This window comes from Haliaeetus leucocephalus, unplaced genomic scaffold (assembly GCF_000737465.1).
Source record: "Haliaeetus leucocephalus isolate CR32 unplaced genomic scaffold, Haliaeetus_leucocephalus-4.0 Scaffold0, whole genome shotgun sequence".
Taxonomy (NCBI): Eukaryota; Metazoa; Chordata; class Aves; order Accipitriformes; family Accipitridae; genus Haliaeetus; species Haliaeetus leucocephalus.
In genome coordinates this window covers 11,217,910-11,235,416 of record NW_010972436.1, presented here as the reverse complement: position 1 = coordinate 11,235,416, position 17,507 = coordinate 11,217,910, and the positions used below count along the sequence as shown (strand labels likewise).

The 17,507-nt window shown below is 36.6% G+C and overlaps 1 protein-coding gene across 1 annotated transcript in view; it reads left to right on the top strand.

Moving 5' to 3' along the window:
• PRTFDC1 (phosphoribosyl transferase domain containing 1) overlaps positions 1-17,507 on the top strand; it is a 45,809-nt gene that overhangs the window by 14,126 nt on the left and 14,176 nt on the right. The window contains exon 4 of the mRNA XM_010562830.1: positions 10,861-10,926. Within this exon, the coding sequence (XP_010561132.1) occupies positions 10,861-10,926 (66 nt within the window). The remainder of the gene's footprint in view (positions 1-10,860; positions 10,927-17,507) is intronic.

Genomic DNA, 17,507 nt, shown 5'->3' with positions numbered 1-17,507 from the left:
TCATAGTCAAGGGATCCTCGCTACCAAGTGTGCAAGCCTCAGACTCCTCTCTTCTTTATCTGAGAGATGCTCCTCAGAGGTATCAGAGGGAGCATGGATATTTCAACCCTAATTATTTTTGTGAACCAACCTACTTTTCATAGTGTTCTAAGGCAAACTGAAGAAGGCTGTAGTATATGTAATAAAATGTGACTTTAAATTCAGTGTCATGAAACTTCTTAGATCTGGAGGCAGATGCTCTCCTTTCTAGGCATTTACAGTTTCCATTTAACGTGATGGCAAAGTTGTGAGATATGAGAGCTTAAATTCGTCACTCGCTCAAGGCTGTCTTGAGTGTAAGGAGGAAGAAAGTATTTCTGATTTAAGTTGTTTTAATTAAAACATGCAGTATTTTCCTGTCGGACACCGCTGGGGGGCTTGGAGTGTTACTAATAATATAAGTAGGCATTAATTTGTGGGCATAGTTCAGGAAAGGTCATAATAAGCCTATCATACAGTCAGTTTATCAAGTTTATCTGTAATGTAAAACTTACTCATAGAGGGATGATCTCTGTAACTGTATGCATCAGATAACACACCTACACACCACTTAAATATGTTAGCACCATCTGAATTCTTAGTGATTTTTTTTAAGTATGAGTAAGTGTTTCAGTGACTCACATATAAAAGATTTGGGGGAACCAAACAGCTCAGCCGGGGGAGAACTGAGTAGGAAGCAGCCTGATTGCCATGGGGACAGAACGAGAACAGATGTGGCAGTGAAGGCAGAATGGCACTGAGCTGTGTTACAGCTCTCCAGCAATATCAAAATATTGGTTTAAGGCATTTATGGGGCGTATTAAAGCAAGTAATGACTTGCCCTGTCAAGATACTTTTCATTTTTTTCTATTGTTCCCTGCTTAGGTATTACCTTCCTTTATACCGATTTGTGATTTTTAGCTGTGGAATTCTTTTTTCTAACTGAAAAAATTTTACAGTTTTCCTGTGTTGTGGGGTGATACTCTGCTCTTCTGGACTTCAGATCTAATGCAAACTCCACAAGAGGTATTTTCTAATCTTTTTGGAGAAATTTGTCTCCCCAAGGGCCACATTTTTCTAACAAGCTGTAATGTTTTCTTTTGAAAAATGTTTTCCAATTTGAAATAAATGTTTTAGATCACAGTATGTTACAGAGGGTACAGCTACTATGTATAAATGGAGTTTTAGATCTGAAGTTCATTTTTCTCAAGTTTCTTTTAATATAGTTTTCTCATGAGCTTAAATCTTCGATATTTTTAAGTAATCCAGGTTTCTGGAACATCTTAACATTTGAGACCATGGATGGTTTTAAAATTGGTCAGTTTTAGAACAGAGTCAAAGCATCAAGGGATTTCATTAAAAACATTGAAGAGGTCATCTTTTCAAAGAGTTAGATTCTAAAGTTCCCCTGGATACAATATTTGTTGTAAAGCGGTGGTTTGTTACAAAGCCTAAAAAATTGAAGTTTAATCTTAGTAAAATATTTTGTTTCATGTTCTGCCAAAAATACAGCAAGCTACTACTAAATAATGACATTTGCAGCAATACTGTATGTCATCATTAGGAAAGACTATAGTCTATATTTTCAGTCTGCTTCACAGATTTTTACAGTGACAGTGAGATAGGCTCTTATGTATAAGAAAGGTCCAGAACATAATGGATGCTAGTCCTGTTGTACAAATAAGATCTGATGAGTTTGAAAATTTTGTGACATGTTTATGCATTGGAAAAATATCACCTTGATTACTTATTTGGATGCTAATCATACCATTTAGTGCATGTTTTTTTATATCAAGATCTGAAATGGGGCAAAATTAATTAAAAGAAGCCGGAGGGTTCTAATTTTCCCAAGGAATTCTATGACTCCCTTTTACTGGCATCTCTTAAATGCTGTTTCTTAAAACAGATCATAGCATGTGTGATGTTCATGCAGTGCCACACCCCAGGGGTGCTGTAAGGCATAAAACAAAAAGATTACTTTAAAGGATGTAGCAATAACAAGAAGTACTGTATTATTGCAGTGCTTATCTGTGTGACAAATACAAAATTCTTTTTCTTCCTCATTTGATAGACAGAAGTTAGAATATTTAAATAGAGAAGGGATACTATAAAATAACCTTGCAAGAAAACTCACAAAGGTGTGAGTCAAAAGTTTCCAAGTTGTCACTAGCCAAGGGACTAAATGTAATGGTGTGAAAGAGAGCTCTACCGAGCTGTAAGAGTCAACGATACGCTAGACTCCAGATTGCTGGAAGGGACTAAGCATTTGAGGTTTTTATCAGTCTCATCTTTTGTGAATTTGCTTACACCTATCTATCTGTTTTCTCAGCCTGTGGCTATTTGACAAATTTGAAGATTCTTCTCCTACCTTCCTTTTATCACCAAATTCTAGGAAGTGCAGATAGTCAGGGTCAGAAGGTTAGTACTTTGTACTTAGTCTAGAGAAAGCAGTTTTCTCTTGTGCTTGCAGAATCCCCCAAAGGGACAGGGGTTTTAGTACGGAGCTACAAATTCACTATACGATTTTTCACGGTGTTCATTTACTTTTTTTCATTACTTTACAGCACAATTAAAAAAATGGGATAAGATTGTATGTATGGATCTAGTAGTGCCCCAACTGGCATGCTGAGACCTTCTGTTGGTGCTGGGAAACATGATTTCTAGTTTTGCTGCTGTAATGCTCATGTATTTAATGCTAAACAGTAATTGGGTAAAAGACAGATACTCCAATTAATGTGGACTTGAACCCAAACTGACCTTTTCCTAGCAGAGTCCAGTATAGTGGGCCATAGCATCCTTGATGGCCTTTATGATTTTTGCATTACCATAGCATAGTAACAGGAGGAAGATTTTCCCTGCTTTCTTTGGCTTATGGTGGTCTTCTGAGAGCTGAGGAAGAAAAGAAGCCCAAGTCTCCTATTCCAAGAATGTGGGCTTGTATTACATTATTATCACAAAAGGTGGAAATGCTTAGTGCTGCCTCCTGGCAGTCCAAAATGAGTACCTGAGTAGGATTATGGCAGTTCTGGAGAGTATGCTTACTAAATTGTTCTTCTGCCTGTAAGTTTTAAATCTTATTTGCCTCCCATCTCTGGAGACAAAGTATGTGGTCTGAACCTCATCTCATGCAACTGAACAGCCTTATGAAATTGTTGGTACCTTTTGTCATCCTGGAACACATGCAGATTTTATTTTTATGTTTTAAATATTATTTTACAGAATTAAAAAAAAGTTATAGTACAAGGAAACCTCAGACTACACTCTGTGGAAAGTAAACTGAGTTTTGAGGATATCTTGTGTTTCTGATTTATATGCAGTTCAAAACATTTGGTATCACATGTTCTTGATTTCAGTTCTTGCTGATCTTTTTAAGTGTACAGGTGCTGTTTGTGCCATATGGTTATATGTGGTGCTGCAATCTTACTGCCTCATTCTTAAACAAAATAACCCATTGAACCAATACCAAGCAAATATATAAAACTTAATTGTTAAAACAGAAAGGAAAATTTATTGTCTATAATCCTTATTAGCCAAGTTAACTGGTCTAAATCCTACTGCAGTTTACAACAGTTGGCCCTTTTCCTGTAGAGTTACTTCATGTTTATGCCAATAAGACTGAAATCATATCTCTGTTTACAGATTTTAAGGAAACTTTTACCCACAATAAAATTACAGGGGTAGATCTTGTATGCAGTCATGGTTTTAGAAAATTTGTTTGAAAATATTTGAAATATCTTTATTCTGAATATCTACAGAACTTATGGAAATATAGTGTTGAACACATGCTTCCAGCAAAATGGAAGAGTGTAAAGATTTTACAGCTTTTAATATTTGCCCCTAGCAAATATGTTCTTAGTTGCAGTTATAATCTGTATTAACCTGTGTTAACTGCATTAAGATTGCATGTGAGTTCACCTTTGTTGATGTCTGAGAGTACACACACGAGAGATCAATTCCAAATGCCTTGACCGGGAAGGGAAAAGCTTCAATGGCAGTTTATGCTTCGTTAGATACCAGAGAATCTCCATGGAAGCAACTCCTATAGGGGATGAATTTTCTGGTATCCATCTGTTTCAAGATACCTTACCTTCTTTAGATTAAATACAGAGAAGGCAGGCAGGAGTCCGGGTACGCAAGAAATTACTGAATGTGTGAACAGATGATTGTAAACAATCCAATTTATTAAGTTTAATAACTTACTGCTGCCCTGAGAATTGTTTATGCTGAATGATCTGCCTTGCTTTTACAGCAGGGAAGAAACATACACAGGTGTTACCACAGGTCAGCTGATAAGGAGTACCTTGCTGTCAGTAAGTTCATTGTTTGTCTTTCTCTGTCCAAAGCCAACTTCCTCATTGCAGAACTCTGGCCTTCCCTGGAACTGGATAGACTAGCCTGAATTTGAAGCACTCCCAAACCTGTATGGTAGAGCTTTTAGTTAAGGAATAACAGCAAGGAAGAACAAGAATAAAAAATAAGTGAAACCTTCAAATTAGTAATGTTGCAGATCTAACCACAGAGAAGTAAAGTATGTCTTACACTGTAGTAACTAGAGCTCTGATAGATGTACCTACACCAGTTTAAAATTTACTATTGCAGGTTATCATGGCAATAGCAATAAGGCAGATCTCAGTGCAGCATAGTCAGTGGTGTGGTTACCAGGCAGCTCAGGAAGGCAGCTTTAAAGCTGACCATGATATATGAAAACTGTCAGTGCTTCAGTGCAAATGTACCATTACTGTCCCTGCGGGATAGGTGATGTTCTGACAGTGGGTGTAGGCCAGTTTACTGTATTTGATTTCCAGTTGGTTCAGCATTGTTGGCTTGTTTGCAAGGTACTCAAAGCACTTCTTACAAATGTATCAGTGACGTGGCACTTGATTATTTTGAATGTGGGTGTGCCCCGGAGGTTGCAGTCTGCCCTTTGGTATACATTTCATTCTGGGGAAGGGAAGGCATGCTTTCCAGTCTTTACTGGGAAGCGATCCATATCATTCTCACTCATTTGCACAAGTCTCCAGCTTAACTACTTACTAGTTCTCCTCTGAATGTTGCTACTTAGGTCTGGATGGTCCTTCTAGTTGCCTGCCATGAAAACTATGACAGTCTGTGTTCTGACCTACAGTCTTGAGGTCCTTTGTTCCTAGCTGTTCTTCTTTAGAGAAGAAATCCAAAACGGTATCAGTTCAAGTGTATGTTGCTTGTAAGTACAGCATCTTATGTATTACCAGTCCACCGATGTTCTTCTTACTTCTTCTGATATACTGAGAATAATTTCATAGCCTATACTTTATATATCAGTTTGAATTTACCTAGTAGTCAAAATAGGTTAACAGATGATGTAGATGCCAGGCTGACACTTCCCCGACCAACATACTCATATATTGAAGTACTTCTCAGGAGGCAGGCTGCAAAGCAATGAAGTTTCATACTAGGGTGTCAGCATCCAAACTGGAATGTCAAAATTTTCATTTTAATTATTATGTTCATGACTGAGATGGTAGACCATGGTCATGTAGCAAAAGGTATCATAATTATTGAATAGTATATAATTTCAAAGCAAAAGTCTTTATAATTGCAGATAAATCTATCTAAACTCTGCCAACACCTGCAATTAATTTCTGCAATGCTATTTTTTAAGTGCAGAAAGCTTAATTATATTATGAATCAGTTTGCTGCAGCTAAGTCACATAGAATTAATTTCTATTTCAAAGCTGTGTGAGAGACATTGCTTCTGTGGTTTCATTTTTTGAAAGATTTTAACTGGAAAGTAATTTCTTGTCATATCTGCTCTGTTTTCATCTGAGCATTACTTTTTCTTAACTGAAAAACATATCTATAATATGTGTTACTTTGTATGCGAGAGTATACAGTTCTGCATTGGTTTTCTGTCATTTTCAATTTCTGTTGCAGCAGTGCATTGTAGCCATGTCTCTGAAAACATATATCCATGCCATATGTCAGTTGTGTCGATGTGATGTTTCAAAGTCTCAGCTTTACTGTATGAACTACCAAGAATTTTGTTCAAATCCTCATCCTTCATTAACTTGGTAAATGTCTTTTCCCCTTTGGCTTTAATGCCATCCACCATGTTCCCAGTGCTCAGCAAGGTTTTTAGGAAGAAAATAATTGATCTCATCTCTTAAGCTGGGATTCATCTCACCTAACTTCAGATTTCTCACAGTTAGATGTCTAGGTCTAAGTTATTTGCTATAGATTTCCCATATGGTGAAATAGATTATTTACGTGATCAATCTTGTTTTCTCCATTGATTATGAAGGAAGCCCAGGATGCATAGATTTAGATGTCTTAACCTTCAGATACCTAAATTAGGAACAGAGTAATCCTGTCTTTAATGAAGACATTTCAAGGTCACGGGTCACCCTGTGAGAACAGAAGCAGCATAGACCACTTGCAGTTAATGACAGTCTTAATGGAAAATAAAAAGGTGAGGCCAAAGTGAATGTGAAGACTGAACTCCTTTCTGCTTTAGTGGACATGTCGCACCGAACCTATCGGTTGAGTGGTGCTTGACTCTTGCTTTTCAAACTCTGCCAGTTGTGGGTATAAGTCAGAAACCTTACAGGCAGTAATTCTGTCCTAACCATTTCACTTACTGATTAGGGAAGGGTAAGGGAAGCCTTAGAGATGCTCTATATTCAACAGCTTGAGGTTCCAAGGGACAACTGAAAGTGATGGTCTGTCAATCACTTCTTTTTGGTCAAAACCTTCCTGGAAAACCCAGTTGTAGGAGATGGGATGATGGTGCGAAGTAAGAGCATTGTCCTCAAGGGAATCCTCAGGTTGGTGGATCTGCTGTATCACCCAAGTGGCAGAAAGCAAAGTAGAACAGGCCTGATGGTCACATCCTTTGTTAACAGTTTCCCCGATGAATTTTGGGAGAAAAAGGTAATCACATTTCTTTCAAAGAAATTCCATATGAACTCTGCAGACTATGGTAACTAGATGTGTGATAATGACCTGGTGTCCATATTTCATAATTTAGTTATGCATTTAAACTGTTATGTTAGAGCTACTTTTTTGCCATGATTAAAGAATCTTTGTTTCACTGAGCCCAGTATTAATGTACTCCAGATTCTGTTTCTTTAGAAGAGTAACAGATGTTCACAGTTTGGTGCAATTTTCAGATGAGCAATGCTGTTTTTAATGAATTTTCCTGAGACCACCCAACTCATTTCACTTGTAACTTGAACTATGTCCAAGTGTTGAACTCAGGAGATGTAAAAGAGATGTAATAATTCTGTGCCCCACCCAGTTCAAAAGACATGACTTAGTATAGACGGAATTTAAATATCTATACTTCCAATCAACATAGAAAGTCAAAGTTTTATCTTGCATGCCGTGAAAAATGGAGGTGGAAATAACAACTTTCTTGCTTTCATTCACCGAGTATTCATAGGGTCTGAAGATGTATATTGACAAGATCTGAATGAAATAAAATTATAAAACAAAGATGTACAGGTGAAAAAGCACAACACAGCAAGTAAAAACAAAGAAATTAAGATTTATCCTGAAAAATGCAGATTTATTAAACATGGAAAAAAATCAGAAACGCAGTATTAAATATAGCTTGGGATGAGGTGTAGGGATGCAACAGAATGCATCATGTCTTGTTAGAAACAGCTGCAATAAATTTTGTGCTGCGTTAACCAAAACATAGCGTGACTTAGATATGTCTCTATCTGGGACATTATATTTAGTGTCAAGCATTTAACAGCAAAACTTGTGTTGATAGGGTTTAGGGATGTTAGAAAGCAAGTATGAAGAACTTTGGGTGACGGGAAGTGAACCTTTAATTCATGTCTCTGCATTTATAAGAAGTCCTAGAGACTCAATCATATCAGTTTTGTGAAGGTATGGAACAACTCCCGAAGGAAAAAAGAAGCTTTTGAATGACTTGAGACCATGAAAATTAAACTGAATCGACAGTATTTGTACTGAATGAAACAGATGTTTTTTCTTTCCTGATACTTATTGTATTTTATACTTAACATTTAGTGCAGTGTTATTTTGAGACTATAAACTGAGAACTCAGAAAAAAGTATTGAAAGGTTCCTATGGCAACCATAGTGTGCACATTATCTATATGAACATTATGATTATGGTAATGTGATGTCATAGTATTGAGTCTTGCTGTTTGGCAGGTATGTATTTTACAATATGAGTTAATTGATGAATGTAAAGACACTTATAAATGGCATTAAAATCTATGATCTGAAATTTTTTTTGGAAGAGAATTGCCCTACTGCATGATACAAGTAATTTCTTTAAAATTCTTTAAAGCACCTTGTCTGGAGGGTTCTGAGCTGCATTTTTCTATGTGGTTTTTAGGGACAGTGAATACTCAGCCCTGTCCTCTGACAGCAATCGTTCTCCAGTCAGAAGATGAGGATTTTCATAATTGTGTGCAGTTGTGTCACAACAGCTAATGTGTGAATACGCAGATTGACGGGTTGCTGTGATCCCCCGGCTCTCAATGGCTTTTGTGTTTTCTTAACTGCTTGCCAGCAATGAAGATGCTATTTCAGCATCTTCCTTTCAGCTGTAGCCAGAAATACCAAATGCAAAGGAAACAGTGCTGCTATGAAGACTGCTGAAAGAGATTTTTTTTTAGTTAAAAATAAATTCCTTAATCATTGCACCTCACTGTTATCTTTTTTCCCCTCTCTTTTTTGACTAGCAACTAATGGCAAACTGCCTTTTCAGTAATTCTTGTGTGTTGGTTGTTAATGAAATTCCAGACTTTCTCATTTGGAAATGAAAAAATATTTTGTTAGTGCCTTGGTTACACATGCCAATATTAGAAACTGTCTGCTTTTTATAGTCTTATAATAGTCTTGACCTGAATATGTCCCTGACTTTTGAAGAGTGATCTCTCTTGCTCTACAACAAAAGGCTTATGCTTTTAAGCCTGGACTTAAAATCTTCTCTACCTCCACTTCTTATTTAGTTTTAAAATAATCTTCTGAGGAAATCAGTTGCTTCATTTTTTTTTGTTTCTGTTTTTCTTTGCAAAAATAAGATAAATGTTGAAATTTATATTAGAAAACATATGGGATGTAACCTTTGTTCCTGCTTTAGCTCTGTTTCCCAGGAAATGAATCAGAGCAGCATGAAAAGGATCTAAAGCTCCTAGATCTGGTGCAGAAAAAGTGAAGGCAGGTCTAAAAACTGTCTTTTAAGGCAATGACTGCTAAGGACATCTTACAAAGCTGTGGTGTGAGAGTTTTGGGGGGAGTGGAGTCTGAGTAAAATGGGAACCTTTTCGTGGGTCGGCAGTATGCAAACCTGGAGGAATTGTCATCTGGGCAATTCCGCAACCTTACTCACAGTTACTCAGGAAGGCTGTATTAATTTAGACAATCCATTCCCATGGGGACCACGAATAGTTCCTGGGGTTGTCAGATTGCTTGTCATCCAGTGGCTGCGAAGGTGCCTTGGAAGTCCCTGGACTTCTGCCACCTGGGCTGTGAGCGTGGGCAGATGCAGTTCCCATCTGCACAGGCGTGCAGCTGTAACCGTGCCGCATGGCAGGTGCGTGCCTGCTACCTCTGCTAGTGCTGCTTTTTGAGGGGAAGAAGAGCTCTAAACCCCTTAGCCCAGTATATCCTCACCTACCTTGTAAGTCCTGCTGTCCCATTATTTATTCGTGGAGAAACATTTGACTTCAGAGCACTGGATTTATGAAATAAGAGCAAAGTATTCAAGTATTGCATTTTTGTCAGTTGTTTGTAATGATAAAGCTTTGTGATGTTACTAGTAAACTATAGTGTCACATTGTGGTACTGCAGCTATTATTAAAATTGGACTAACTGTGTCTTCCTATGGGTAGGGAGATTAGTTTAGCACATGCACCAATTTGGCAAAAACCCCACATTAACTGTACTTAGTTTTGCTCTCGCTTTCTCTGTAAAGTTGATATGGCCTGGCCATGACTATATGTTTTTTAATTTGCTACCTTCTTTAAGGCCTCTTTTGTCTTCCCTTAAAAGTATGGCTTCTGTATGTTTCCCTTATGTGATCTTAACCTTGCATGCTGCTGATAATGACTTTGAACTAGAACTGGTTGAGAATTTTCCTTCAGAACGAATTTCAACTATAAATGTCTGTAAACAAAGAAATTTATCAAAAAAAGAAGCTTTGCTGATTTTTTTGAAAAAAATACCTTTTCTAATAGGAAAATCAAAGCATACTATTCTGTTGTGTTTAGTTTGGCCTGATTGACAGTATTTTATTTTACAAAATTGACCTCAAGGATTTTATCTTTGAGTTAGTTGAAAAAGCAAAACCAAAACTCTTGAAACTGTATGGCGCACTGAAACTATTCCTGATAAGTGATAATTAATAACAAGTGATAATTTTTGCAAAACTTTTTTCCCCTGAAAAAAATACTGAGTTAATTTCTTCAAAAATAGCTGAGTTCTGTGTGTGAGTGACAGATATAAGCACATTTTGCCTGTGTTTCTAAAGACTTCCAAAAAAAGAATGTGCTTACAGGTGTTTGGTCAAGTGTTGAGATGCTCCTGTCCTCCTGTTGTGAAAGGGACAAATACGTTACTCAATACTTGTCATATTAAGAAATAGCAAGCAAGGGAACATTACTTATTTCATAAAGAAAGATGATGTTAGCTTAAATACAACCAGGAGATGATAGAAGCCACAGGAACAAGTGAGAGTGTGGTTTTGTCATACACCAATACTAACAAAGCATTAGAAAATATTGGTAACCAAGACTGTGAAAGATCCAAAAAAAGTTAACATGTTTATACTTTTATTTTATACAGCTATATCCAATTTCAAAATTTGTCCCTCTTCTTTCAGAATGATCAGTCTATGCAAGATATGCAGATAATGGGAGGAGATGATCTTTCAAAGCTGACTGGGAAGGTTTGTTAATTTTAAATTTAAGAAAGAAAATACATCCACTAAAAACACTTGATAAAAGCTGTGTAATTTTGCACATGGACTGTCAGATACTAATACTGGAATCAAAGAAATTTATTAATTTCTATTAAATTGCTGTAATGCCATTGCTTTCAGATTGCAGATGCCCAAAAAGGTCAGAATGTAGCCCCTCCATCCTAGTGTAGGGATTTCCCAATAGTTGAATATGTACTATCAGTGACATTGTGGGCAAAATTTGTGCTGGAATGCTTCCCCTGAGCTTGTTTATGTCTTGGAGCCTTGTTTTTTTCTGCCTTCAATGGGTACATGCAGGCAAACTGCATGTTGAGTATCCCTGTTGAATTCAGCTTGTGAGGAGTTTAATACAATTTTGCCTACTACACAAAGTTCAGTTGTAGAACCTTTCGCTCAGATAATCGAATGGGAGTTTTTTTATTTCAACATCAGGCTGGCTGTATGACTGAATTTGCTTTGCACTATGCTTGAATGTTGTGGTAATGAGAGTGATCTGAGTCAGTGAAAAGGCTATTTTCATCCAACCATGGTAATACAAAGCAGTACTTTGAAGAGGAAGGAAGGCTTATTTCATTAGGCAAATGGTCTATGTGGAAAATGGTCAGAAATGGATTCTTAACTTATGCATTAAGGCAACATAATACTTATCTTGTTACTTGTACTGTATGTGCAATTACTCTTCTATTAGCTGGCACTAAATAATATCAGTTTTTTCAAAGCACTCAAATGTAGCACTAGCAAACTCATTTGTTTTGTTGCACAGTAGCACACAAGAAAAAGAAGAGAAAAACTTAACTTTAAATATTTTATTAATATTAAATAGGCTTTGATGCAACTAGAACTTAAATTTAAAAAGTGGTGTTAGAATATTTTAGTGATATGTATGTCCTCAATTTGCACTTCTAAATACTCCTGCTGGGTGTTTGTTTCCAAATTATCACTAAAGCGTTAATCATGTTCTTGGGAAATATTAATTCATTTCCTACTTTCTAATATTCAAACACTGGAGCTACCTGCTTTTCTGTGATGATTTTGAATGTTTCTCTACCTCACAGGCAGAACTGGCAGTGCACCTATTCATCTTACCTAACATTTCTCTTTCCCAGATAGTCCAAAGAGTTTCTACGCTTCCAGGCCCAGCTCCCTTTCCCCATCTTCCAATCCCAAATTTTCTTGATGAATGGTTTGACTTATTAATATATTTTCCAGACATAATCTTTCTAGTACCATTTGAATTCACTGGGGCAAAACATTATTTTCTTTCACAGGACTTTTGTGTATTTGTGTGTGTCCACATGTGTATGAGGGAGAAGGAAAATTTCACCCCAAGTAGTTCTGCTCTTTCCAAAAATGAAATCAATTGTTTTCTTATGCCGAAAATCCCAGTGACCTTTTCCTCATTGGCACTGCCCTCCTGTTCTCAGGTGTGGAACAGGACATAAAATTTGGCTGTTGGGAGGCCAGGAGATACTTGGTGGGAAGACTGAACAGCGTCATAGTTTAAGATTGCTGGGTAAGGAGGCTGGGATCTTGGGAATGAAGGTGGTTGCTGATGAGGAAGGGAGCCCAGTGCTGGAAGCTGGGTGTGGAGAGGCCGAAGTGCAGGAGGAAGGGAGGGCTGGGACTGCAGGGGAGCAGAGTTACTGACAGGTCATATTCAGCAGTTGTTTGTATGTGTGGTTGTCTGTGACACAGCTGATGTATGAATAATTAAATAGCATTTCCACTATAACACCTGAGAATGGGGTTTCCTTAATACTTATTGTACTGATTGAAAAGCTGGGATGCAAAGCTTGAGCTCAAATGTTCATACTTACACATCTAAAGTTGGATATATGAAGGAGTGGCCTTATGTCCACGGATGCCAACTCCTCCATCTGTTATTGACTTAAGCAATTAGTGCAAGTATTCAGCACATTTTACTAATCAGCCATTTGCGGACTGATTCAGAGCCTCCTACAGTCAATGTAAATCTTCCCTTGGAGTGTTTTTTAGTACCTTAGTTTAGCTGCTATCTTTTAAAACTTCTGGCTTTCGTAACCATTCTAAGTCACTGAGTGAATTAGTGGAAGACTTACTGACAGAATTCAACTTCCCTGCTTTTAAGTAAGCTGGGTGCTTCTGCCTGCTTGGAGTACTTATGAAGAAAAGATTGTAATTATATTGAAAAACTAATATGCCAGGTTAAGTCCCATTAACTTAATGACCATGGAAGGTGTTTTCAAAAGTGCTAGCATGGGCTCAGAATGTAAAGTTCCATTAAGTTTCTGTAAAGTTCAAAAGCATCAATAACATAAGCAGTTATGAAACCTGCAGAGAAAAGATTCTGAGATTTTGATCTTAAAGTTCTCTTCATTAAGTAATAATACCTGGAACCTCAGCTAGCCTAGAATCTTTGTGAACAACTCAATCATCTCCATGCCTTACTTATTATTGGAAAAAAAAAAAATTACTAAGTATATTATTGAACATGCTGTTCTATACCAATGTTTTTTTCTGAGGAAGCTTAAAGAAAGCAAAAAATTTTAAAAGCTAATTAAAAAGAGGCTGTTAAGGATAATAGCCCTTCTGAAGGAATAATATCTCCTCTGTACTTCTCTACAATATGCTTTTGTTCATAAAAATATTATAAGCCTGGGAAGAATGTATAATGACCCAAACCATGAAAAAGAGAAATATTCTTAGAGAGAGGAGAGTTGGCATACAGACTTAAACTGTTACCTGAAGAAAATCATCCACAATTTGAAATTCTTCTTCTGTGAAGAAAGTCACAGAGGCAAGAATGAAGAGTTCCATGGCATGAATCATTAATAAAGGTACTTGAAGAATGAGTCCTGATATAAAGACTCTAATGCTTTGTAACTATTCATTTCTATGCAGAAAAAGAATAATTTCAAACTCTCTCCCTTAACGATGTAAGTGGTGATCATAAAATTTCTCAGTAGCTGATTTCATAGTTAAGTAGCTGCTTAGTTTTCAATTACTTTAAAGCTGAAATGCTCATTTGGGTAGAAAATATCGTTAACGTTTGTAAAGAGGAATACATTTTGAAAATGGGGAGATAATTAATAACTGTCCAGAAAACTAAAGGCACCGTTTCAAAGCAAGATGGCTATGAAAATTTATGTAGATGAGGAGAAAGAACAAATAATATAGCCCTGTTTAGTATTAATAGTGTAATCGTACCGTATAATATTGTAAAAATTTGTAACATATTTTAAAGTATTTGTGGCATTTATACAAAGTAAATTTTAAAACGTCTAGAAACTTCAGTAGATTCATCTGTACCAGAGTTGTGAGTTATCACTGCCATTTACCTCTTATACTCCAAGAGCTTTGGAGCTGGTTACATAGTCCAAAGTCTCTACTCATAGCAATCTTTCTATATATCATTCCATATGTAATATGTCCTGTAACCTTTCAAAAAAGCTCCTATACCACTTTGATGTGTCTCCTTGCAAATGAGACAAGTTAGACAAAATCATAAACTTAGAGTTTGTATAATTTTGCAATTAAATACTTATTACAGTTGTATGATGTATTTGATGTCAAAATTAGACCTATATATTTTTATCATTATCACTATTTCTACATAACATAGAACGTGAACAAAATTAATCCTTCTTACTTGTTAGGTTAATAAGAACTTCTAATTAAAACAAAGTAGTTATGTAGTTAGTATGATATAATTATGGAGCAAGTGAATTTCTGATATTCCATCTGTCTGTAATATGGGTCAATGCCTATGTTCTTTAAGAAAGACTGTTTCCCTTGTTCATATTAAGTACATCTTGTTGACAGCCAGTGGTTTTTGCATTTTTGGAGAAGGGTAGAAGGTAATAAATAGCAATCAAGAAAAAAAGAAAGTGAATGTCTTATATTCTCTCTGCACTTCATTGTGTTAGTTTGAGCGCTCCATCACTACTCTGATGCTCTCATAAAATGACTAAGCAGCTCATATCAAAAAGAGGTTTCACTCAGAGGAAAATATCCACCATGCAGCACGCCACTTCCTTCTGGCAGGATTTGTGCTATAAAATCTCCAAACTTCCTTTATATGTCTCACCTAAATCAATTTCTCCACTGTCTACCATTTTCTTGCCCCACTTGTCTTATGGGAATGTCTCTCATTTTTTCTCTTATTTTACTGAACCATTTTCTCTGCATGTCATAGGTTCTAACAACAGTTCTGAGGGCTGTTGCTCTAGCGTTCTCCTAAATATGTTAGCATTTCAGTATTTAATAAACCATACATGTGGCAGCTGTGTAACACAAAGTTTTATTCTCTAGATTTAAAATACATATTATCCTCTCCTTCACCATTCCAGGTTTGTTTCTCAGAATTCTGTTGGGTCTGTACTTACTATTTTTTTCTCCTTCAGTATTCACTGCCTTGACTAATGTGCTTTCTCTCCCTATATGCATTCCTTTCTGGAATAATGCCCATAAATTTGCAGAAGAAAAATAATGGCATTCTCTTTAGAACATTATGTACATGAAAGACTATTTATATGATGGTAAAGGTATACAAAATCCACTATACACTTCTGCAATAGTCATGTCCCCCACTCATCTCTACATCTTACTGTATTCCTATCAGACGTGCAGCCTTGCCTTTTTCATCTTTTCAAAGGTTGATTTTGTGTGTCTTGAAGCATTCCCCACATCTTCAATACCTCTACTTAGCTGCCATCTTTAGCCACTTTCGTTGTTCAGCATTTTTTCTTAATTAGATTGATTTTATACTGTTTACTCTTCTGACAGTTGCCATCTGTAACTGCTTTTTCCACAGCAAAAGACATTTTTTTTTTCTTCCCCAAAGTCAGTCACCTTTCTTTGCACTTCCTTCTTAGGTAATCTGTTCTACTGTTCATCATTATTTTCTTTTTTGTTGTTGTTCTAGAGGAAGGAAAGTACAAAGAAAACCTCCCAGCCTTCCTATCCCATTTTTCACATGGGCTCTGCTCAGCTGCTGTCTACCTCAAATAATTCTGTTGATTTCGCCTGTGTCCAGAAAATCCTCTTCCAATTCCAGATGATCAGAAAATTATATTTTTTTCCTTCAAGTAAGAGAATGGAGAGAGTGATCCATTCCTGCATTACCTTTAGTTTGATTATGGTAATTTGCTCTACTTCTTATGCACAACAGAAGCATGCTGTAAAGATGGCTGCAAGCAGAACATGTGCGTGTACAGCATTCAACACAATGCTCTCTAAGAACAAAACATCAGTGAGAGCATATCATCATGCCCTCCATTATGTCCCCCACTCTGTTAACTCTTGGAGATACTGAACTAGTTTTACAGACTTTAAGTAGCTGGAGTCTGTATACAAAGACTCTTAACGCACTAACAACCAAGTTGCTCCCATCAGCAGCTGACACTGACCAAACTGAGTGACTAAAATACAACATTTTTGAGATATTATATCTGTCCTTTCAGGAATGCCATAAGATGTGGATGAGCCCAGCAGAAAAGATTAAAATCAGACATTCATGACCTTTTCTAGAATTCTGTAGAAAGCTCCTACTTAGATGTCTAATTTCTCAAAAGTCTTTCATATTATTTTCTAACATCTTGATGAAATGTTAGTATATGTGGATTTCATTCCTGTGCATACTGTAAAATAATTTCACTTCTAACAGCAGTCCTTGTAGCTCCCTTTGGACCTCTTCAACTGAAACTCTATGCATTATTGTTTAACCTTTGTTTGCTGATGATTCTTCAGCCCTATGGCACTGCTTCTTCAAGCCTAACTTAAGTTGTCATAAAATGTTCTGTTTAACCAGTGGTACTTGAAGTTCCCCAAATGCAATGCTAAGAAAGCAAGTGCTGCAGGTGTGATGATTGGTAAGCTGATAATCCATTAACAATTCAGTTTGAAGAGCCACATTATCAATTTATGTATTTTTGAAGATACGGAGTATCTTCATGGTAAGAAGGTGTCTTTAGAAATAATCTAACTGAAAATGCAGACTTCTGAATGGAAATTGAACTAAAGGGAATGAACATACACTATTTTGTAGCCTTCCATCTCCCCCTCAAGAAAAGAAATAGAGATAGGTAAAAAGGGACTGTATCTTTTTTTAGTCTTTTATTTTTTACAAATATGCCTTCATCTGTGGAACTGGATGTATAAAAGAACTCATGTTTTCCAGCAATTGTGTATTCATGCATACCTTACAAGCTGGTATAGCTAATAATACGTTAGATGTGTCCCCAAATAGTTTAAGAATAGTTCTGTCCAAGAAGGAGAGAGGAAGGAACTCAGGACACCAATGGGGACTTGAAGATGAAAGTATTTCCATCATTCCCAATTTCCATGTATTTTCTCCACTTTAAGACCACCATTATGACCATACTAAATAGGATGAAAGGTCAATCTAGGCTTGTATCATGTCTTCAGCAGCAGATAACCAGAATTTTATTAGGGAAAGGTTATATGAAACACAGCAAGAACAGAGACTTCCAAAATCCAAGTTACATCTGGACTATCATTCTGAATACATCCAGTGCTAGAACTGTTATCCATGTCTGTGTCATCTCTTT